Raw genomic sequence first — 23631 nt, 5'->3', positions numbered from 1 at the left:
TCGGGTTGGCCACTAGGTGGCGCTACTATCATAAAAAATACATTTAGGCCAATAACTTCTGCATACTTTGTTGCACATTCAAAAAAACTCGGTGAATGGAGCTGAATCTCCCCATATAGGCCACGCCCACTTCCGCCTATAATAAATAAAGGAGTGGCTTCGGAACAACTCTGTGACCATTCTTGACTGGCCCAGCCAGAGCCCTGACCTAAACCCAATTGAGCATCTCTGGAGAGATCTGAAAATGGCTGTCCACCAACGTTCACCATCCAACCTGACAGAACTGGAGAGGATCTGCAAGGAAGAATGGCAGAGGATCCCCAAATCCAGGTGTGAAAAACTTGTTGCATCATTCCCAAGAAGACTTATGGCTGTAGTAGATCAAAAGGGTGCTTCTACTCAATACTGAGCAAAGGGTCTGAATACTTATGACCATGTGATATTTCAGTTTTTCTTTTTTAATAAATTTGCAAAAATTTCTACATTTCTGTTTTTTTCTGTCAAGATGGGGTGCTGAGTGTTCATTAATGAGAAATAAAATGAACTTTTTTGATTTTAGCAAATGGCTGCAATGAAACAAAGATTGAAAAATTTAAAGGGGTCTGAATACTTTCCGTACCCACTGTAACTTGAGTATACATTGTCCAATCGGCTCCACACTTCAAATGCTTGATAACAGTCCTGCCCTGAACACGTGTACATGACAATATTCAGACATAGTGATAGCGCCACCTACTGGCAACAGGAAGTAAGCACTGCGTGGCGATTTTGAGCTGATTAATGGCATATTTTCATGTTGTGGTCCGCAAGTGTTACGACGGCACGCGATGCGGCCGCAGTATGCCCCGAGTTGCGTGGAGTGCGAGGTCCCGCCCAACGCTGCTTGCAGCTTTATTTTTTATTAAGTTTGTTGTTTTCTTCGATTTGGGCCAAGCTGATGCTCACTGTAAATATGATGTATTGATCCATGCTGGAAAAAAAAGGGAAATAAAGAAATTTGGACTGACTGAACAGTTTGAAGGTCCCTTCCTTCCTGCCTTCCCCACTCGACCAACCTTACAAGGCCCATTTCACTTCATATTGAATTTAAAAGGTTAATATTTAAAAAAACTCCACTATGGAACAACCTAGTTATCCCAAATTCCAAAGCAGGCACTCAAAGGTTGGGTTAATAACAGAATTAACATAGTTAAGGATCTAATACAAAAGGTGTATTCTTTAGTTTTCAGTAACCGTCCCGTAAATACAACATGCCTCTACATAAACTGTTTAAGTATTTCCAAATCAGACAATGGATCAAAAGTCACCTAATAGATATCCTGGCATACCGGAGGAGACCCCACAAGAGAAAGAGTTACTCAGTACTTTACTTGCAGACCAGAGGTCTAACGTCAGCTATTTAGAGTATCCTCAACAATAATTGTATGAATTTGAAAAACCTCTTACAAAACACAAATGGAAATTGGATCTAGATTGTTCATATGATGGTGCTTACTGGCAAATACATTCAGTTTTTAATCTCCACAGACTAACACCTATAAGAGAAATATAACACAAATTAAAAAGCAGTGGACTTCGAGATGATCCATCCAGCTCACAACAGCGGGTGCTGTGATCACCCCAGGAAATTTAGGGCTGATGTACACTGTAGTTGCAACAATTTCCGGTTTCATGGCAAATAATGAGTCATCGTGGCAACAGCATTTGATGAAGACTTTTCCCCTCAGACCTGTTTCTACACAGACATTAATGATGCGCTGCAGCTAAATGAACATTGCGCACTCTTGGGGAAAGTTAATCACACTCATGATCAGGCAGGAAGAACGGCCAGCTGGCATTTGTGTATGAGGGTGAAGAATAAATCAGAGTGTGAGCATATGAAACTGTGTGTGTGTTTGTGTGTTCAGACTGCAATAAATGGTAAATGGAATGTACTTGTGTAGCGTCTTTCTAGTCCTCCGACTACTCAAAATGCTTTATACTACATGCCATCACCCATTCACATACATTCATTCAGTCAGTGATGACAGCTCAAACAGAAACCAATACTCATTCATACACGATGCACGGCATTGTGAGAAATTTGGGGTTCCTTATCATCCTCAAGGAAACTTGGACATGCAGTGGGAAGAGCTGGAAATCAGACAGACAGAAGCTCAGACACTTAAGAGTGCCAGGGTGTATACCAACAAACAGTGTGTAAGACAGTGAAATGTCTGGCTGACCAACAATGTCTTCACTCACTCCCAAACATCCTCTGGCTATAATACATCCCCCCATTGATCATATACACTGTGTTCCAAATTATTATGCAAATATGATTTCAATTAAAAAAACATTAGATTTTTTGTTTTTCAATGAAAGTTTTCAATTGTGCTGCTTCCCATGTCTGTTTAGATCACTGACGTCAATCTCAGACAGGTTTGTCTTTATTAGTTTTCCAGGTGAGCCTAATAAATGGGAAACTACTTAAGGATGTTGTTCCACATTATTAAGCAAGTCACTGGTTTCATGCAATATAAGGGAAAATAAATAAGGTATGAAACCACTGGATATTTTACGAAGTACTAAGAGAGATCATCGTCCTCTGAATAGATCTGTGTCTGATTCAGAGCGCAGACAGGGTTCGTTCAGATTAAGGCGTGTTAAGGAAAGTTTCTGTAAGGCTAATTCATCATATTAAGTGGGCAGCTGTGAAAAAGCCACTGATAAGTAGTAAAAAAGGCATTTGAAGTTGCTGGTGACTCTGGAGTCCCAAGATTCTCTTGACGCAGGATCCTCCAGAGGCTTGCTGATGTGCATAAAGCTGTATTTCGGCCACCCTTAACAATGCCTACAAGGAGACATGATTGCAGTGGGCTCAGAAATACATGAAGACTAATTGTCTAACAGTTTTATTCACTGATGAATGCCGTGCGACACTGGATGGTCCAGATGGATGGAGTTCTGGATGGCCACCATATCCCAAAAAGGCTGCGACATCAGCAAGGAGGTGGTGGAGGGATGTTTTGGGCTGGAATCATGGGAAGTGAGTTGGTAGGCCCCTTTAAGGTGCCTGAAGGTGTCAAAATGACCTCTGCAAAATATGTGGAGTTCCTAACTGCCCATTTCCTGCCATGGTATAAAAAGAAGAACCGTGCCTTCCGGAGCAAAATCATTTTCATGTAAGACAATGCACCATCCCATGCTGCAACAAATACCATTGAAGCCTAGGCTGCTATTGGCATTAAGGGGGAAAGAAATACAGGCAGAAACTGTACATGGACTTCATGGTATCAAAGAAGGGCTCCTATGTTAATCAATCTTTAAAGATGTTTTTGATTTAAATAGCTTTGATTTGAGAAAAAATATCCCCTCTAATGCAAAAAATACAACAGATTTCGGTTTTCAATCCTTTAGAAACTTAAGTGTTTTGAAACTGTTTTGCATAATAATTTGGAACACTGCATTTTGAGTTATTTTGCAAAAAATGCCATTGTCATCATTGGTAATTGTGTTTAATAAAATCCAGATTACGATATAATTGTTGAGGAATAAAAAATCCTATTGACTGCCAATTATATTGACTATTTAGTAAGAAAAACAACAAAAACAGTATATGCATAATAATTTGGAACACAGTGTATTAATTGGTCATTTAAGAAGAAAATATTTTTTGTTAAGATCCAGTTTTTTAATAAGCCTAAATATTACAGGATAATTCTTAATACAACTTGGATCTTCTGCATACCTGCTAACCTTTAGGCTTCAAAATTACGAGTCTTTTCGTGATTGGAGTGGTGGCTGGGGGTGGTAGCAGCCTACATAATGTTTCATAGAGGAGATAAGCATAGGCTGTAGAGGCTGTCACATTTAACAGAGATTCTAGTCTGCAGTGTAGTACACTTCACTGATAAACCACAGAATAGGAGAGTAACTTCAGGCTTGACCAAACAAAGATTTTAACACCTACAGTGTTAGGTTTAAGTGTATATAGTGTGTGGATTGTGTTTCATACATGATCGGGCAACTTGGGTGATATCAGGCTAACTACGTGTATGACAATTATTCATACATTTTAAGGGCCAAGAGAATTACAGGAGTTTCCCAGCAGAAGATGGCAGGAGGTGTTGGCAGGTATGTTTCCGCTTGTTTATTTGTAGATTTTGTCATAATTTCTTATAATAATTAAGACTGTACTCATTGTAGCAGACGGGCAGCTAACGACACAGCACAGGGCACCAGAACCAGAGGCGTGGGCCAGCAGGCAATGTAAACAGACTCAGCAGAGGCAATTTAATTCAATTCAATTAAATAAAATAAAATAAAATAAAATTTGTATATCGCAAATTCATAACAGAAGTTATCTCAGGACCCTTTTCAAATAGAGCTGGTCTAGACCGAACTCCTTATAACATTATTTACAGAGACCCAACAATTCCCACCATGAGCAAGCACTTGGCGACGGCGGCAAGGAAAAACTTCCTTTTAAGAGGCAGAAACCTAGGACAGTCCCCTCGGCTCTAGGTGGGTGGTCGTCTGCCTCGACCAGGCAGAGCATGGCAGAGGAGAAGAGACCCAAGAGGGTGACTGAGGAAGCTAAGAAGAGAAAAAGAGAGAGTGACCGAGCAAGAGAATGCCAGACCAGAGTATATCTCATACTGGCAGTTGTTGGCAAGAAGTTTGTGCTATTGGACTAGTCAGAAATATTAGCTGGATTGCTGTCTTTTTTGTTGTAGTTGATTGATGTTTACATTGTGTTAGCAAAGTCATCAACTCGCTAGTTTTGTAAGTAATGTAATAAGAAATGCACATACATGGTAAATAGACTTTACTTATATAGTGCCTTCCTAGTCTTTTTGACCACTCAGTGTATAAATTTGTGTGAATGAGGTGAGTGTGGCATGTAGTGTACAGCGCACTGACCCGCTCTACCTCTGAGCCTGTCTCTCTGTGTCTCTCTCTCCAGAATCTTAACTGGCCATACTGCTATTAATCATGTCAAACATATTAGAGATGTAGAGATAAGGGCTGGACTTGTACTCTGAGCTTTGAAAATGACATAGTTTCACAATTGGCTCCTTTGGCTCGGCTCACTCAAAAGAGCCGGTTCTTTCGGCTCCCAAGTGGCTCCTCATATTTTTTGTTGCTTAAATTAATTTATTACCAAATTATGTGTAAAATGAATATCTAATGTAAATACATGCATTGTATCAAATGTTTAGTATTTATATGGATTTATTAATATACTCAACATGGAACAGAGTGCTACAAAAATAAATTATAAAAACACAAAAACAAAGACCCATGTCAATTAGACAAAAAGCTGCTTGATTTTTAACTTTGCACAGTCTACACTCTGCCTTTGAACTGTCTGCCACATACATATATGTCCAAACTTTACTACATTTCCTGTCACTAATTTTCCTCACCTTTCCAGTGTGTAGTCTCTGTCTATGTAGCGCCAAGTTCTCTCGCTCTCTCACGTCTCCCTCCCACCTGTTCAGGTGCTCACTGTGCCATGTGTGTCTGTAACTCCTCCCTCCCCCCCTCCTGCTCAGTGTAGATTCACAGATGCCGCCACACATCTTCACCAATCACGTGGCTTTAACAGGAAAAAACGGGAAAATCCGGAAAACAAATCCGGATCTGGCTCCCAATCACGAGCCGGCTCCCGTCTTGAGCCGGATCGTTCGCTACCGACCCATCACTAGTCTCGACTCACACTTGTATTGGAACATTTACATTATCACACTCCAATTTTCACTCAAAGATTCAGTGAAATGCTGCACTATAGAGCCTTGCTGTCATTAAGGAGAGAAGGACAGCAACACTAAGCAGGTTGAGCTGGCTGAAACAGAAAGATTGGATTTGATCTCATGTATTCTAGCAGATATCAATCTATTAAATTATATCTGGAGCCAGCCTGATAGGATCTTTGGGATTGGCTCAATCACTTCTGATATTGCACAGATTTATTTTTATTAAAAAATGTAATTTTGCATTTATAAAGTAATTATAAAGTAATGTCATACTGAATATAAGTAGAATTAAAGCTGCAAGCAGCATTGGGCGGGACCTCGCACTCCACACAACTCGGGACGTGGTGTGGCCGCGTCACATGCTGTTGTAACACGTTCGGACCACAACATGGAATTTTCACGTCACCCCACTCCCAAGCCCTCATCGCCAGAAGCTGAGGGAGAGCACTCTACGTTGTCACACGTTTCAGACACTGCTAAAGACTTGCGCTTTCAGAGAGAGACTCTTCACTACGAAAGGTGGAAATTCAGCGCCACGCCACGGACACACAGTTTGACGCACAGTAAATATTTGATTAACTTATGATCACCAATTTATGTAGATTGCAGTGATCGAATATGAAGTCAATATGATAAAATCTGTAGGAGTTAGTTAAAATAGAAGCCCTGAAATGCCGGAAATGGCATCACAGTGGCCAACTTTGACGGCACGCCACGGACATGCCCGCACGTCACAAATACCACCGCAGAACCATGTTTTGACTGTACTGACCAAATTTAAAGTCGAGCCGATAAAACCTGTAGGAGTTAATTAAAAGAGAACACTGAAATGCCAGAAATGGCATCACAGTGGCCGACTTTGACGGCACTCCACAGACACGCCCTTCAACGTACAGTCACAAAAAGCACGGCGTTCAGTCACAAAATTTTTGACTGTACTGACCAAATTTGAAGTCGAGCCGATAAAACCTGTAGGATAAGTTTATTAAAATAGAACCCTGAAATGCCAAAAATGACATCACAGTTTGACATTTGATTCAAAATGGCCAACTTTGACAGCATACCACGGACACGCCCTTCAACGTACAGTCGCAAATAGCACGGTGTTCATTCTGCAACATTTCTTGACTGTACTGACCAATTTTGAAGCAGATCCGATAAATTTCCTAGGAGGAGTTCCTTCAAATATAAGCCCAAAAAGTGAAAATTACTACAAAATGGCCGCCAAGAGTGAAAATTAAAAATTAAAATAGCCAACTTCCTTTGGGTTTTGGGGCATGGGTCCAAGAGGTGTATGTCTCAGCACGTTACACATGCCTACCGAGTTTCATACATATCGGCGAAACGTGGCGCCGGAGCTGCTCTTTAAAAATCCTGTAGGGGGCGCTACAAACACAACAAACACGATTTTTGGTATGTGAGCTACAGGTACCAGTCTACACGTGTCCTGTGAATTTCATATTCATAACTATTACGGTCTCCGCACAGCTAATCATCTTCCACCAGAGTGCCACCCGGTGACGGATTGTTGACACCTTTTTTAGCGAGCTTCAGGGAGCCATGGGCAATCATTAATCACGCTTGTCTACACAGAGATATAAACGTTCTCCTTTCAAAGAGCACCACCTTGTGGTGGTGGCCTCAAATTGTTCACGATTGTGCACGATGCCTAATGGTCTTCATTAGGCATCGTGCATAAGGAACTATGGACCCAAGGTTGGTGTCGATCGGACATACCAATGTGGTGTGCTAATTTTATAACGTGCTTATTTTTTGAAATATCAAAATACTTTAAAATACTTTTTTTGCCAGGACAGTCTCCAGATGCTACGTGCGAAGTTTCGTGCAAATCGGACAAAAGCGCATGGATGGAACACGAAAACGTAGTTTTTAGACATTTCGTGCTCTAGCGAAGAAAAAATCTAGGCGGAAGTGGGCGTGGCCAGTTGATACTGGCTCGGTCCCTAATAATAAATGGACCAAAAACAATAGGGACCTTCCAGCGGTCGTTGGCTCGGTCCCTAATAAATGGACCAAAAACAATAGGGACATTCGAGTTGATACTGGCTCGGTCCCTAATTAAAGCTGCAAGCAGCATTGGGCGGGACCTCGCACTCCACACAACTCGGGGCCTGCTGCGGCCGCGTCACGTGCCGTCGTAACAAGTGCGGGCCACAACATGAAAATCTCAAAAGCTCAAAATCGCCACGCAGCGCTTACTTCCTGTTGCCAGTAGGTGGTGCTATCACTGTGTCTGAATATTGTCATGTAAACGTGTTCAGGGTGGGACTCTTATCAATCATGTGAAGTTTCATTGAGATTGGACCACGTAGACTGAAGTTATGAGGACGTGTTCAGAACGAGACTGTTACAGAATATACAAAGTTTATTGGATATTGGACATTGCACACTGAAGTTATGAGTACTTTTTAATGGCAAATCGGCTGGTACAGTCACAAATACCTCAACTTTTCATCTACAATTTGTTGACTGTCCAATTTTGAAGTAGAAGTCCCCTATTTATCTTGCAATTTAATACTTGACTTCCAGCGGTTTCCTACAACACTCCAGGAACAATACTCCGTAGGAAATATGGCCATGTGCAATCATTGTACCAAGTTTCGTTTTAATCACACGTGCCGATGTGGAGATATAAACTTCTTCATTTTAAAGAGAGCCACCTTGTGGCGATGGCCTGAAGTTGTACACAATGCCTAATGAAGACATAAGGAACTATTGACCCAAGGTTGGTGTCAATCGGACATACCAATGTGGAGAAATGCCCCACTTCCTTTTTTGAATGATTTTTGAAAAATCAACAGGAAGTGCTAATTTTATAACCTGCTTATTTTTTGAAATATCAAAATACTTTAAATTACTTTTTTTGCCAGGACGGTCTCCAGATGCTACGCAAAAAGTTTCATGCAGATCGGATAAAAAAAACGTATAGATGGAACGTGGAACGTTGTGCATGGACATTTCGCACTGTAGCGAAAAAAAATGTATAGGCGGAAATGGGCGTGGCCTATATGGGGAGATGCAGCTCCATTCACCGAATGCATAGATATAAGGTTTTTGAATGTGAGACAAACGATGCGGGAGTTATTAGCCTAAACCTACTTTTCTTAATAGTAGCGCCACCTAGTGGCCGAGCCGAATGTGACGCATAGATTATCCAATTTTTCACCAGGCCTGACCATTTTGCCAAATAAAATACATCCAAGTATATGTTCAGGGGGTCTAAAATGCTAAGCGTAATAATAAACATAGCAAAATCAATAGGGACCTTCCAGTTGATACTGGCTCAGTCCCTAACAAATGAACTGAGATAATTAAAAATGTACTGTGTTTAGTTTTAGGAGAGCAAACTTACCGTAGTTATCCTTTGCATCCCAGTCTTCATTCCAGTGACTACCCCAGTCTCCCCCAATTCCACTCAGGATGGGCTCCTCTGGGTTGTAGTTGTAGTCTTCAGACTGTTCCGCCAAACTGTCTCTTCCCAGCCCATTCTCCACCTGCTCCGGGTACTCCCAGAACAGTGGCCAAAACAGTTTTTTGTGGCTGTTGGCCCACTCTGATGATGACACTGACCAGTCATTACGCTGACTGTCCTTGACCAGGTCTATCTCTACCTCCATATCAGTCTGTGCGTCATCTACCACCTCGATGGTCACCTGAAGGAAACACTGTAGTGTTTAGATGCGTTCAGAATGTGGTCACTGACAATGATATAAAGGATAATTCAATACAGTGCAAATTATCTCACTTTGATTCAACTTAACTTTACTTAAGTATTAATATGTCATAGGTCTACGTATTATACATCTATATACAACTTAAATCAATGGCCAAAAGTTGACAGCAGTGACCTCACCAACCAGCCAGCAATCAACCGCAAACACAACTGCTTCTGTAATTTTAAGTAGATAATTGGAATAAATGACCTTACAAAATGCAGTCACACATAACTGTTAAAATAACAATGTCAACACAGTAGCCTTTCTCACACGACTGCCTCAGTAGAGCAAATTCCAACAGCACATAATGAAAAATGCAGCATAACCATAAACAGTGGGAATTTAGTGATTCCATCAAAAGCCTTTTTGTCTTTAAGAAACAGGAGAACTGGACCGAATTTGCTTAATATGTTCCTCTTTCTATCTCTCTCTATTTAAACTCAGTTAAGTTTCAAAAAAAGTATCAAATATATTTTATTTCATAGATTGTGAACAGCATTGAATATACAAAAGCAAACTGGCAATAGAAATGTTGTTCAAAACTATCTTCCTTAAAACATTTTTGGCCTTGAGCATTTTAATAAAGTATAGGTTAAAACCATTTTACAAGTGGATGGCTGCATTAGAGAACAGCAACAATGGTTATATGTGGGGTGGTACTGAAAGCTCTCAATTTAACATACTGGGATATCTGTTTAGCAGGCATCCAGGACTAATGTGGGGGCCTCCTCCGTAACTTTACAAATTGTACATGGGAAGTATGAAAAACCAAATCAGTCAGAAGATAGATAAATTGAATTAAAAAAACTCATACAGTCTCTCAGACATGATGTGGGGAGTGATGTCACTGCTGTTTATTTGAAGATCAGATTAAAGTGTACTCTCCTATGAAAGAGGCTTATTGTGCAGTGGGAGAAAGGACTGGAAATATAGAAGTAAAATAAAGTAGGATGGAAAGATGAACTGATATCTTATTCTGACTATCTTGCTGTTTCTCATACACATGCATACACACATAAGCACACACAGGTCTAGACAAAACCCAGGTCATGCTTGCATGCATGCATGCTCATGTGATGTGAGACATATCTCAGCTGATAAGAGATTCTGTCATGACGCTGAATATGAAAAAGAAGAGAGGATAAACTACTTACTCTGAAACCAATTCTGTTCAAGTGATTAAACATATGTTTCCCTCTATATTCTGTACATTCTTCATATGCATCATATTAACACACTTAAACGTAATCCTTACTGATTACATGCATAATGTATAGTGTAAATGAGTAGCTGATGGATGCATATACAGGCAAGCCTGTTAATATGTACTGTGTACTGTTCATAATTAGCAATACATTTATTTCCTTGTTTTCCTGTAGACCACACACATATCATTATAATACATTAAATTTATAGAGCGCTTTTCAAGAAACTCAGACACTTCACATGAGTTAAAAAGGAAAAGAAAAAGGTTAAAGAACAACACACTAAGAAATTATAGCTATATCTACGACACTAAACAAGATTTAATTGTTAAAAAATCATTATAAGCAGTTCTGAAAAGGTGGACATGCACATATATCAGAAAATCGCTCAAATTGGCAAGATAATCTTAAAACTTATAGAAAGGCCCTCCGTAATGCCAGAGGAGCCTATTACTCAGCACTAATAGAAGAAAATAAGAATAACCCTAGGTTCCTCTTCAGCACTGTAGCCAGGCTGACAGAGAGCCACAGCTCTATTGAGCCACATATCCCCGTAAACTTAAGTAGCAATGACTTCATGAGCTTCTTCTATAATAAAATTATTACTATTAGAGAGAAAATTAATCACCAACTGCCATCAACAGTTATCAGTGGCTCTCCAAGTTGAGGGGCTTCTGCCAATGTAAACTTAGATATATATTTAGACTGTTTTTCTGCTATCGATCTTCATCAGTTAACTTCAATCATTTCTTCATCGAAGCCATCAACCTGTCTATTAGACCCGATCCCAACTAGGCTGCTTAAAGAAGTTGTTCCCTTAATTGGCACTTCTTTACTGGATATGATTAATCTTTCTTTATTATCAGGATATGTACCACAGTCCTTTAAAGTAGCTGTAATTAAACCCCTTCTTAAAAAGCCCACTCTTGACCCAGGGGTTTTAGCCAACTATAGACCGATTTCTAACCTCCCCTTCCTCTCTAAGATTCTGGAGAAAGTAGTCGCCAAAGAGTTGTGTGACTTTCTACATAACAATAGTTTATTTGAGGATTTTCAATCAGGATTTAGAGTTCATCACAGCACAGAGACAGCTCTGGTTAAAGTTAATAATGACCTTCTGATTGCTTCTGACAATGGACTTGTCTCTGTACTTGTATTATTAGATGTTAGTGCTGCATTTGACACCATTGACCATAATATTCTTTTACAGAGACTTGAGCATCAAATTGGCATTAAAGGAACCGCACTAAGCTGGTTTAAGTCATATTTATCAGATCGCTCGCAGTTTGTACATGTTAACGATGAATCTTCAATAAATACTACAGTTAGTCATGGAGTTCCACAAGGTTCTGTACTTGGACCAATACTATTTACTTTATATATGCTCCCTTTAGGCAACATTATTAGGAATCACTCCATTAACTTTCACTGTTATGCAGATGATACGCAGTTATATCTATCAATCAAGCCCGATGAAATTAATCATTTATCTAAATTAAAAACATGTCTTAAGGACATAAAATCCTGGATGACCTGCAATTTTCTGATGTTAAACTCAGAAAAAAACGAAATTCTTGTTCTTGGCCCCAAAAACCTTAGAGACTCACTGTCTAAAGATATAGTTACTCTAGATGGCATTAACTTGGCCTCTAGCACCACTGTCAGGAATCTTGGAGTTATCTTTGATCAGGATTTATCATTTAACTGCCACATAAAGCAGACCTCTAGGACTGCCTTCTTTCATTTACGTAATATTAGAAAAATTAGACACATACTATCACAGACAGATGCAGAAAAACTAATCCATGCATTTGTTACTTCAAGGCTGGATTACTGCAACTCTTTATTATCAGGTTGCCCCAATAAGTCCATTAAAACGCTTCAATTAATTCAGAACGCTGCAGCACGAGTACTGACAGGAACTAGAAAAAGAGATCACATCTCTCCTGTACTAGCTTCTCTGCATTGGCTCCCTGTAAAATGTAGAATAGAATTTAAAATCCTCCTCACCTATAAAGCTTTTCATGGTCAGGCCCCTTCATATCTTAAAGAGCTCATAGTACCCTATTACCCCACTAGAACACTACGTTCTCTGAATGCTGGGCTACTTGTGGTTCCTATAGTCTCTAAAAGTAGAACAGGAGCCAGAGCCTTCAGTTACCAAGCTCCTCAGAGCCTTCAGTTACCAAGCTCCTCTCCTGTGGAACCAGCTTCCAGTTGTGGTTCGGGAGGCAGACACCCTCACCACATTCAAGAGTAGGCTTAAGACATTCCTCTTTGATAAAGCTTATAGTTAGGGCTGGATCACGTGAGTCCTGAACCATCCCTTGGTTATGCTGCTATAGGCCTAGACTATTGGGGGATTTCCCATGGTGCACTGAGCTCCTCCCTTCCTCTCTCTCTCTGCACTCATTCATGTTCCATTAATGCATGTTACTAACTTCACTTCTTCCCCGGAGTTCTTGTGCTTTCTCGTCTCGCAGGTTCTTGTCGATCCTGGTGGAGCCACTTGCCATGGTCCTGCTAGATTGCCATTGCCAATACTGTTGCTGTCTGTCTGTCTGTCTGTCTGTCTGTCTGTCTGTGTCTGTCTGTGTCTGTCTCTCTCTCTCTCTCTCTCTCTCTCTCTCTCTCTCTCTCTCTCTCTCTCCCCCAAACTGGTCGAGACAGACGACCACCCACCTAGAGCCGGAGGATCTGTCCTAGGTTTCTGCCTTTTAACAGGCAGTTTTTCCTTGCCCTTGTCGCCAAGTGCTTGCTCATGGTGGTACTGTTGGGTCTCTGTAATTAATGTTTTAAAGAGTTCGGTCTAGACCTGCTCTATTTGAAAAGTGTCCTGAGATAACTTCTGTTATGAATTGGCGCTATACAAATAAAATTGAATTGAATTGAATATATTAATTTAAGTTCATTCACTGAAGCTGGCAGAGAACATTTCATGAACAGATTGGATATATTAACTTAACTGCAATTCATGCTATAACCTGTACACTGGGAATCTGACTGTCTGGAGTTTAAGTTTAAATCTGAACCTTACCCCCTGGTGTATTTACTGACAATCTGGTGTGAGTGCGACCATATCTACCAGCCGTATAGCCTTTCATCTTCCTTTCCAAATACAATTTTTATTTCACTTTCAATTTTAGTAAGCCTGGATTTAACTGTCGTAATAAGTAGAAAAGCTAATTTAGAGGCCGCATGCCTTATGTTGTATTGAAAAAAGATAACTCTACCCATAATGTCTTATATTCATGCAAAAATGCACTTGCAATTGCAGTTTTTGTAGTGGGGCTCTGTGTTTTTTGTTATAAAAAAATATTTTTAAAAAAAGCTTTTGCTTTTATTGCAAAGGATAGCTGAAGACTGACAGGAAATGAGGGAGAGAAGGGCTGAAGGGCCACAAGTTGGGCTTAATTATAAAAAACAATTTAAAAAAAAAGCTTTTTGCTGTGCCAGAAGTTATTGTATTTAAATGTATATTGTCTACAATTGTCTCTCTTAATTGTCCATCTGAATTGATTGATTTGCATTTGGCTTGATTGTTTCTCTTCAAATACTGAAAACATAAACATAGTCACAGAGTCCAACATCATTTCTGTTTAGCTCCAATCCACAAGACATAATGCTTGTTTCTAAAGCCAACTCCACAAGGATTCTGCTTCACACTTGAACTGAAAAATTACATTTTGACCTTTCATATTCCACTCTCATATGTTTTATATTTTTTGTTTTTCCTTTTTTCTTACATTTCTCCAAACTATTAAGGGTCATGTACAAGTTGGAACGCTCCACTGTTAAAGGTCCTGCATATGATAACTTAAGACAATGTCCTGACTCAAACCAGGTGTAGAGCAACAGGATGTGGAGCAAGAGAGATACAAAATGTAGAGAACAGAGTATTAGGAAAGAGAGATGGATGAGGAATCTGTAACACCCATACCTCCTGTGATCACTGGTTAAATGTGGAACACCTATACTTCAGTGAAATTAACTATTCATGTTATGAGACAAGTGACAACTTACTTCCAATGATAATGAATAAAAAAATAACTTCTCTCCATGCATATTACCTACCTGGATGTTGGGGTTCTGTGAACCCATGTCTGCATTGGCCAGGTCTGGGAAGTTCCTGAGGTCCAGAATGAAAAGCTCATGGTCCTCCTCACGTTTAGGTAGGGACAAGACACTCTGGTGACTGTACGGGGACCAACGGTGTCGCGACCTGGGGGAAGACGGAGCAGAGGGTAGGGTCTGCAGCAGGTTCTCCTGCTGGAGCTCCTGGAGAGTCTGATGTTCTTTGCCATGACTATGGACTGCTATCACCTAAGAGGGGAAAAAGAAAGTATGTTAACGTTTTTGGCCACTATTGATGCTGTGGAACAATGTCTTATAATTCATAAATTAATAATTAATAATAATTAATTTAAACTAATAAAACAATTGATAAATTAATAAATAATTTAAAGTCTGATTTTGGGTTGAGTTTCCTTGATTAACAGGAGTCTTAGCCTAAATCACAAGCTATTTGGTTTGCTGCTTGCTTATCAGCCCAGTGCCACCAGGAGGTGCAATCAGAGGATTCCTTCACAGAGGCAAAGTAAATACTTGTGCATGGGGTTAAAATCTGGTAAAACCAAACATCTTGATGGGTGATGCTTGGATGCTTTTGGGGGAACAGAGAAATAAAGGAATCTATCATATAATGTGCCTCACCATGCAACTCTGTTGTATTATGCTCTGCCGGAGAAGCAGCAATGGGCTGCATTTATATAGTGCTTTTATGGTTCATGAAAAATAAAACAGAAAAACAGAAGTTACATTTGGTATTTTAACGTGTCAGATACATTTACTTAACATTTCATCCAACACTGCTCATTTTAACAACAATAAAACAGCAATGTTTCCGCATTCTTTAGTAACATTTTATTTAAGTTCTTGTTACTTATTTACTTGTAATTGTAGCAGGATGAGGAGACTGTTTCTCAAAAGTTGGACTTTTTATGTGAAGATGAAATTATATTTAATTATCTGTTTTTCTTATGTGTGTAACATGAATGCAGTGCAAACTTTCATTTCATTGTATAACCTTGTTTTATATAATGATAAATCTTTGAGCCTATGCATGGAAGATGATAAACAAACTGGAAAAAAGACAACAAACAAAACTGCTACATAGACAGTAAATTCCAAGTGGTTGCAACAAACACAGGATTTTATGTGTAGAATGTATTACTGTAGAATTATTGCATGTATATATAGATGTGTGGATGAGGTCTTTTGCTTAGCACAAACTAGTGCAGTGAAAGCACTGGCTCATGTTCTTTCATTAAAAACCAAAGAAAAGGCAAAGAATCCAACCTTACACACAATCGTCACATAAAGTATACATTCTGATACATACTGTACATTATAATATACAGTTTCATCTTTACCTTATCTAGAGTGCATGACATTTGAGAGCCATCCATTCCATACAATTTTTTCCACAATACAGCACACAATTTAAATTTGAACTGGCTAAAAAATCTGACGCCCTCTACAAAATGTGGTCATATCAGATTCAGCATGCCTCTTGGGAGGGGAGTGGAAAGGGATAACTGTCCATCATAAACCTATGAGTTTCCAACCAGACTGCTTTAGCGCATTATTTGGTTAAGTTAATAAATATTAACTCAGAAGAACGGCAATTAGGTTACACCCCAACGCACTCGACAATCACTGCTGGCAGCTTTAATTTTATTTGTATTATATTAAATGTATCTTTTATTTTTTACTATGAATTTGATTATCTTTTTCTATGCATCTAGCATGAATAAACTACAAACTTTCATTTCATTATACAATAAATACATTTCCATTATTGATAAACTCTGCCTGCAGGTTTGAGTATTTTTGCCCTATATATATACATATATATATATACACATACATATATACACATATATACATACATACATACATATATACACATATATACATACATACATACATACACACACACACACACACACACACACACACACACACACACACACACACACACACACACACACTGTATAAACACATGCATATATATGGAGCCAGGACGGTGACTTTAAAATTTGGCATCCAAAAAAAAAAAAATGGCATTGAAAACAAAACCAGTACTGAAAAAGGAAACATTGGCATTGAAACATTTGTATTGAAAACAGTTGTATTGGCATTGAAACAAGAATTGGCACTGAAAAAAGAAACTAATTAAAATAATAAAAATCTTAAAATCTTATTGTTTTATTTTATTGGGATTTTTTTATTTATTTTTCAATGACAATCTTCAGATTTTTTCTTCATGTCACTCTTTTTTCAGTGACAGATTTTTTTACAATGTCAGTTTTTTTTCAGTGACACTGATTTTCAGTTTCAAATTTCTGTCACTGTTTTGGCGTTGAGAGGAGGGGTCTGAGGGGAGGGGCAAGTAGAGTGTGGTTTGCATATAATTTGCATATCGGCATACTGAAGAAGTACGTCTCTTTTCCGGAACCCGCCGTCTGCTCTAAAGCCCCATAAAGGGACATGGGGGAAAAAAATATATATATATCTCGTGCTCACGAGAAACCTTAGGTTAAGCACAGGCAGTTGTGCTTCCTGTGCATATGCCTCTAGGCTCATTAACTGCGGTCAAGCCAGCCGTTACTCCGATCTCCGTGGTCAAATCAGCCGCACTTAAATTTCGAGTGTACAAGTATTCTCAGCATTATTATTATTACAACCACGCTCGACTTACCCCTCCCCTCAGACCCCTCCTCTCAACGCCAAAACCATGACAGAAAGTTGAAACTGAAAATCAGTGACACTGGAAAAAAAAACTGACATTGTAAAAAAATCTGTCACTGAAAATAGAGTGACATGAAGAAAAAATCTGAAGATTGTCATTGAAAAATACAAAAAAATCCCAATAAAATAAAATAATAAGATTTTAAGATTTTAATTATTTTAATTAGTTTCTTTTTTCAGTGCCAATACTTGTTTCAATGCCAATACAACTGTTTTCAATACAAATGTTTCAATGTCAATGTTTCCTTTTTTAGTACTGGTTTTGTTTTCAATGCCAATTTTTTTTTGGGATGCCAAATTTTAAAGTCACCGTCCTGGCTCAATACATATAAACATATAGATACATACATTCATGTTTTTTTTTTTGATTTGATGTCATGCAAATAAAGCCCATTAAATTGAAAATTGAGAGAGAGAAAAAAACAGAGAGAGAGAGAGAGAGAGAGATAGATACGGGAACACCCCACAAGAGCTGCAGTTGGAGATGATCTGACGGCCAATTTATTTGTTAAGTTTATTTGTTAAGTTCTCTGCCAGTCTAAGAGTCTAAAACCCAGCCAACCATTCATTCATTCATTAATTCATAAGACTTTACTGAGAGTTTCTGTCTGAGGAGGTTAGTGTTTGCTTCATCTGACGACTGTATGCAAACTGCAGCTAAAAATGAGCACTAAATGAAGTGGAAATGCAAAATGTGTCACAACCACCAGTATAACTCAGGTCTTCAGAAGTAGTAATGTACGTCAGTACATTTTTAGGTCTGGGGTAAGGGGCAGTCAGCAGGAAATGCTGACAAGGCAACATCAAATACTTATGTGGTATTCTTGATTATTATGTTATTCTTAAACTACCACAACATCCGATGCGTCTATGGCCTATGGGACTTTACACTTTTTATCAGTTCAGAGAGTTTATAAATAAAGCCCACATCCATCAGAGTTTGTGCTGTGAACAAACAAAACTCACACCACACCCAACCATATCAACACATATCAAACTTATAGGGCTCAATGTTACATTTTATTTTTTGTTTTATTTAATGTAATTATGGATTTAAAAGCATTCGAAGAAATTATCTGAGAGTTCCCAAACGTCCTTTTCCCAATCTCTGTACGAACAATTGGTACAGACAACATATAAAAGTCCCTTGACCACATGGAATGCTGTCCATCACACAAATACATACAGTAGATAGCACTGAAGCAAACCAACAATTGCCTTGTATATGTATATGTGACCTGTGTTACTAGAACAGGCCATCCCTACCTGAGAGTAAAGCTCATAGTGGTGAGTGAAGGCCAGGGTTTGGAGGATTACTTTAAAAATGTAATCTGATACAATTACTAATTACCTGTTAAAAGATTTAGTCAGTAAGCTAAACTATCGCAATATTAAAGTAACGTAACTTGATTACTTTCCGTTACTTTTGGCTTACCTCAACAACAAATATGCAAGACAAGGGAAAATAAATATCGGAAGCAAGTATTGATGTAAGCATATTCTAGAAGATAACATACTATAAGACAACAGAACAATGAAAACTTAGAAAAGAAAATGGAAACCAAGACTTTTACCATACAAAATGTGTCATCTGCTCAGTTTCTTTTTAAAGAAAATTGTAAACCTACTAATTATCCCTATTTTAACTAAATGTAACTGTAATCTGATTGCATCTACTTTCTTCTGTAACTTAAATGAATTATACTTACCTTTTTCTGTATCCTGATTTTGTAACTCAGTTACACCTAATCCATTACTCCCCAAGACTGGTCAGTGTTTTACAGTTTGTGAGGAATTCAAGGGAAGCATGGTAAGCTAGGAACGCATTTGTAGGACCAGACACTGCCACCTACCGAATTGGATGACCAAGGACCACATTTCGCCGACACGTGAGAGGGATGAGATGGACGACAACCAGAGTGTGAGTAACATAAGTTCAACATTAAAAACAATCTAGGTGTCTTGAACTGGACAGCAAAGTTAATGTCAGCTAAAGTTAGCTGTGAGTAGCTAACTATGATAAAGCCAAAACGTTTTGAGCAACACCCTCTTCATCAGCGTGTATTCTAGCAATTTCAATTACCGTATGCAATTGCAGTCATCTATAATTAACCCCACCTGTGAACAGTATATTGATAGTGAATGCATGCTGTAGAAGGGGTCTTGCCTGGGACGCCTGTGGTAAATTATATTCCATAATAACATTTGGAGTGCTGTCCTAGTCTTTATTTTTTTATTATTATTATCATCTTAATTTATTTTAATGGCACTATAATGTGATTTGGCAAGCCCAACTAACGTTATGTCTCTTATATTGTTGATTTAATGACTGACATTTAAGTATAGCCAGTACATGAATTAAACTTCAAATGATGATAAAAGCACGTTGATATGATGTGTCTCTTTTATTTACTATTATCAGTTAATATCTTAACTTAATTAAAGTGTCGATTAATGTATGGCTGGTGGTGATTTTGGGTGGGTGGGCTAACAAATGCATTGCACTCATCAATACATCATACAGCAGCAACAGCAGCAACAGTAGCATCACATCAAGTTACAGCAACAACATTGTATATAGGGATGCACCGCTCCACATTTTTTCACTTCCAATCCCGATACCTGAATTTGGATATCGGCCGATACCGATACTATTCCGATACCAGAGCTGTGTTTGCTTTAATATTATTATTATCATTATTGTTGATTTTATATGAGGCTGAAATAAACTCCTCTCAACAGACAAGTATGATATGTACGTATGTATGCATGTATGTCCCAAAAGGCAACTTGAGGCAAGTATAAGGTCAGAAAAGGAAGCCAGAAAAACAGGAAATCCTGTTAACAGGAAAAATCCCAAAAATCCCAACAAATATACAACTGTAAGGGTTTCAAATGTATTGCCATGTCAATATTTATTAAATTCCCAAAATGTCAAATATTTGAGTCTTGAAATATAAGAAAAGTGCAATAAGTGTAAACATCTTACACACATACTATCAATAAAACAGTGTGCATCTGAACAGCACAAATCAAGTGCACTGGCTCTTGTAGCATCAACAAATCAAGGTTTTAAAATGTCCATTATCTGAAATATAAGAAAAGTGCAATAACTGTAAACATCTTACACGCGTGCGCACACACACGCACACACACACACACACACACACACACACACACACACACACACACACGGTAATCGATTTAGCCTTCAGTTGTCTGCCTGGAGTTTACCTTGTTTTTGGAATGACTCCAGAAGTGATTCCTGACAGCTCGCCTAAAAAGTCCTCGTGCTGTTTCGTGTGGTGTTTTTTTTAAATGTTTGATTGCGTTTGTAGTGTTGTACGACGCCGGAAATTCCGATACATAAATTACGCTAGTATCGATCCCGATACCGATACCGGATCGGATCGGCCCCATCCGTAATTGTATTCTTTGTCATAGCAAGTGCTCTAAGGCAACACTGGGGAGACATACCCAAAAGAGTGGCCTGAGGCCAAAAAAAAGTCTGTATATTCTCTCTCTCAATTCAATTCAATTCAATTCAATTCAATTCAATTCAATTCAAATTCAATTCAACAATGGGCTTTATTGGCATGAAAGTTTTTTTTAAAAACAATATTGCCAAAGCAAAGTATTCAAATACAATACAATAAATCAAAGATATATACATTATGAACATTATATTAGTATATACAGTGTGTCTGTGTGTGTGCGTGTGTGTGTCTGTGTGTGCCTCGGTCACTCACTGTCCCTCAGGTTGTGGCATGTTAATACCTACTGGGCAGCAAGGTGCGCCTGCTCTCCTTCATCGAGGAGTATTTTTAATTTGGAGAGGTCGTTCAGCTCTTTGAAATCTGGTATCAAAGAGCTGAACTTGTTCAAATAAATGTTTCTAGTATTATTTAATTTTGTACATTGTAGGAGAAAGTGCATCTCTGTCTCAACCTCACCTCTCAAACAGTGACCACATTTTCTGTTTTCTTTTGGTTGCCATGATTTTTTGTGTCTTCCTGTTTCTATTGCCAGTTTGTGGTCACTGAGCCTGTACTCACTCTCACACTCTCACTCATGTTTCCTAATTTTGTTGGATAAATGTTTCAAATCCACAATTCCTTGTTGGGTCCAAGCCGTGTCTCCTCCAAAAAGCAAATATGGGAAACAGATAAGTGTGTTCCTAGCTACACTTGCCGTTAGCCAGCCCTTACAAAAAATAACAATTTTGTCGTTTGTCCTTTTGTGTTATTTGAACATCGTTTGGATGATATGTCCCCAATCTCTTTACTTCCAATTTTTCCTCCAAAGACTTGGAGAAAATTGATTAGAAAGTACATAATCCACCTCGTTCATGTTCATGCTAATGCCGCCATTGCCACAGTTGCTCACTTCCCTCTCTCCACGTTCTACTACGAACTAGCATTACTGTACTGTACTGTGGCTACTGCGCTGTGATTGGTCGAAGATCACTATACTGTGGCTACTGAGCTGTGATTGGTCGAAGCCTTTGAGCTGAATTAATTTAGCCGAAATGGACAGCATATTAAGGGGGCGTGTCACGACACCTGTCAATCAAAATTTGATGGAAGCTAAGAATTAAGCCCATTCACAGGAAAAACCCAAGATATATCATATATCCTGGGTTTTTTCAGTCACTGCTGCTGTTGCTGCTCTAGGTTTCATCAAAATTTAAAACAATATGTTCTAAGGTTTTTAATAATAGTTTTTCATCTTTACTGTAAAAGATAGGGAGGGCTTAGCCCTGTTAGCCCATATATAGCTACCAGCTGTTTTGTATCTCTCTGACCTTTCAAATATCTGGTAGAGATAGTGACTGCAAGGGCAAGGCATATGATTCCTTATTTTACCTGAGTATAATGAACTAATGACACTAATTGTCCAACTTGTAACTATATATGTATACCTACAAGTAAAGGACTATTTGGGTAAAATAAGTCTTTAAAACTTTAAGTACTTGCATACAGCAATATTTTGGTGGAATAAACCTTTAAAACTATAAGTACTTGAATAAAGTAGTATTTGGATGGAATATACCTTTAAAACTGGAAGTACTATTTGGCTTGGTGGTGCTGTCACGAAAAACTAGAGTCAGTGGAAATGCAGTCCTAGAAACGCAGAGACTTACCTCTTCTGGTCACTTAGACATTAGTGATAACTGATAAAGCTTTTGATATATTGTAGAAGGTGTAGTGTAGATAGCTCTGATATATTGAATATCAAAGATTTATAGGCCGAAATCAATATTAGAAACACAACTTAAATAGCAATCTCAATATTCATGAGAAAGTCCACTCTCTCATGAGAAAAAACTCAAAAGCACCACTCTCCTCTCTGTACCCATATAATCTGTGCAGCATGCAGGACAATTTACCTCAGTGAGAGACGTTGTAGTGTGTCTGTCTCCGACTGAAGTCTTCTTTAAACTCGTGGGAAATCCAGTGACAGACACCGACACCATAATGAGGATCAGCAACCACAGATACGACTCTTCTCTCCCTGGCATCTTAACCGTAACTCTGTTGATCGTCTCCCAAAGATGATGGATCCTTCAGCCCGTGTCCTCAGATGTAAGAGAAGTGATCACACCATATCAGCGAGTAAAGAGTAAAATCACAAACCGGCACACACGTGCGTGATCTCCGTGCGCCCCCTCGGCGCTGCAGCTCTGTGCTGAATCTCTTCCTTCCCTAATGGCAGCCTATTAATCCCTGATATCTGATCTCTGATATTATGTTAATTTACTGCACATGTCCGACAAAGTCCAACCGGCGTTTCTAACGAATGTTTCCGTTAATGCGCCATGGTGAAACAGTTCTAATTGGTCTAATGCAACTTCCAAACCTCGGAGCGGATAGTAGACCACGTCCACAAGGTTTTGAGGTCCTCCTCTGCTGAAGTGAGATGAAGTCAGCGGTTCCTCTGGTTGCAATCCAGCTTGTAGTATTGGTTTAAAAGGAGCAACCTCCCCCTCTTCCCTGGATGACGCAGTGGAGGGAGGGTGTGCTCCTACAGCTATAGTTGTAAACTGACAAAAAGCAGACAGGACATAAGAGAGAGCGTGAGAGATGTGAACAAACAAGCAAAATAGCAAAATATTCGTTGCTTCTAGGATAGTAA

The 23631-nt window shown here is 38.9% G+C and overlaps 1 protein-coding gene across 2 annotated transcripts in view; it reads right to left on the bottom strand.

Moving 5' to 3' along the window:
* ism2a (isthmin 2a) overlaps positions 1-23426 on the bottom strand; it is a 29937-nt gene extending 6511 nt beyond the window's left edge. Inside the window, exons 1-3 of one of the 2 annotated variants that reach the window (XM_051383972.1) lie at positions 22886-23426; positions 14758-15006; positions 9115-9427 (exon numbers count right to left, since the gene is read on the bottom strand). In XM_051383972.1, coding sequence (XP_051239932.1) covers positions 9115-9427; positions 14758-15006; positions 22886-23017 — 694 coding nt within the window. In that variant the 5' untranslated portion in view covers positions 23018-23426. The remainder of the gene's footprint in view (positions 1-9114; positions 9428-14757; positions 15007-22885) is intronic. The other variant, XM_051383982.1, reaches the window with a different exon arrangement.
* Between the last annotated feature and the right edge of the window lie 205 nt (positions 23427-23631).

The sequence above is a fragment of the Dicentrarchus labrax genome, unplaced genomic scaffold, assembly GCF_905237075.1.
Source record: "Dicentrarchus labrax unplaced genomic scaffold, dlabrax2021, whole genome shotgun sequence".
Classification (NCBI taxonomy): Eukaryota; Metazoa; Chordata; class Actinopteri; family Moronidae; genus Dicentrarchus; species Dicentrarchus labrax.
The sequence above is the reverse complement of the archived record's forward strand: the minus strand, read 5'-3'. Positions and strand labels throughout refer to the sequence as shown.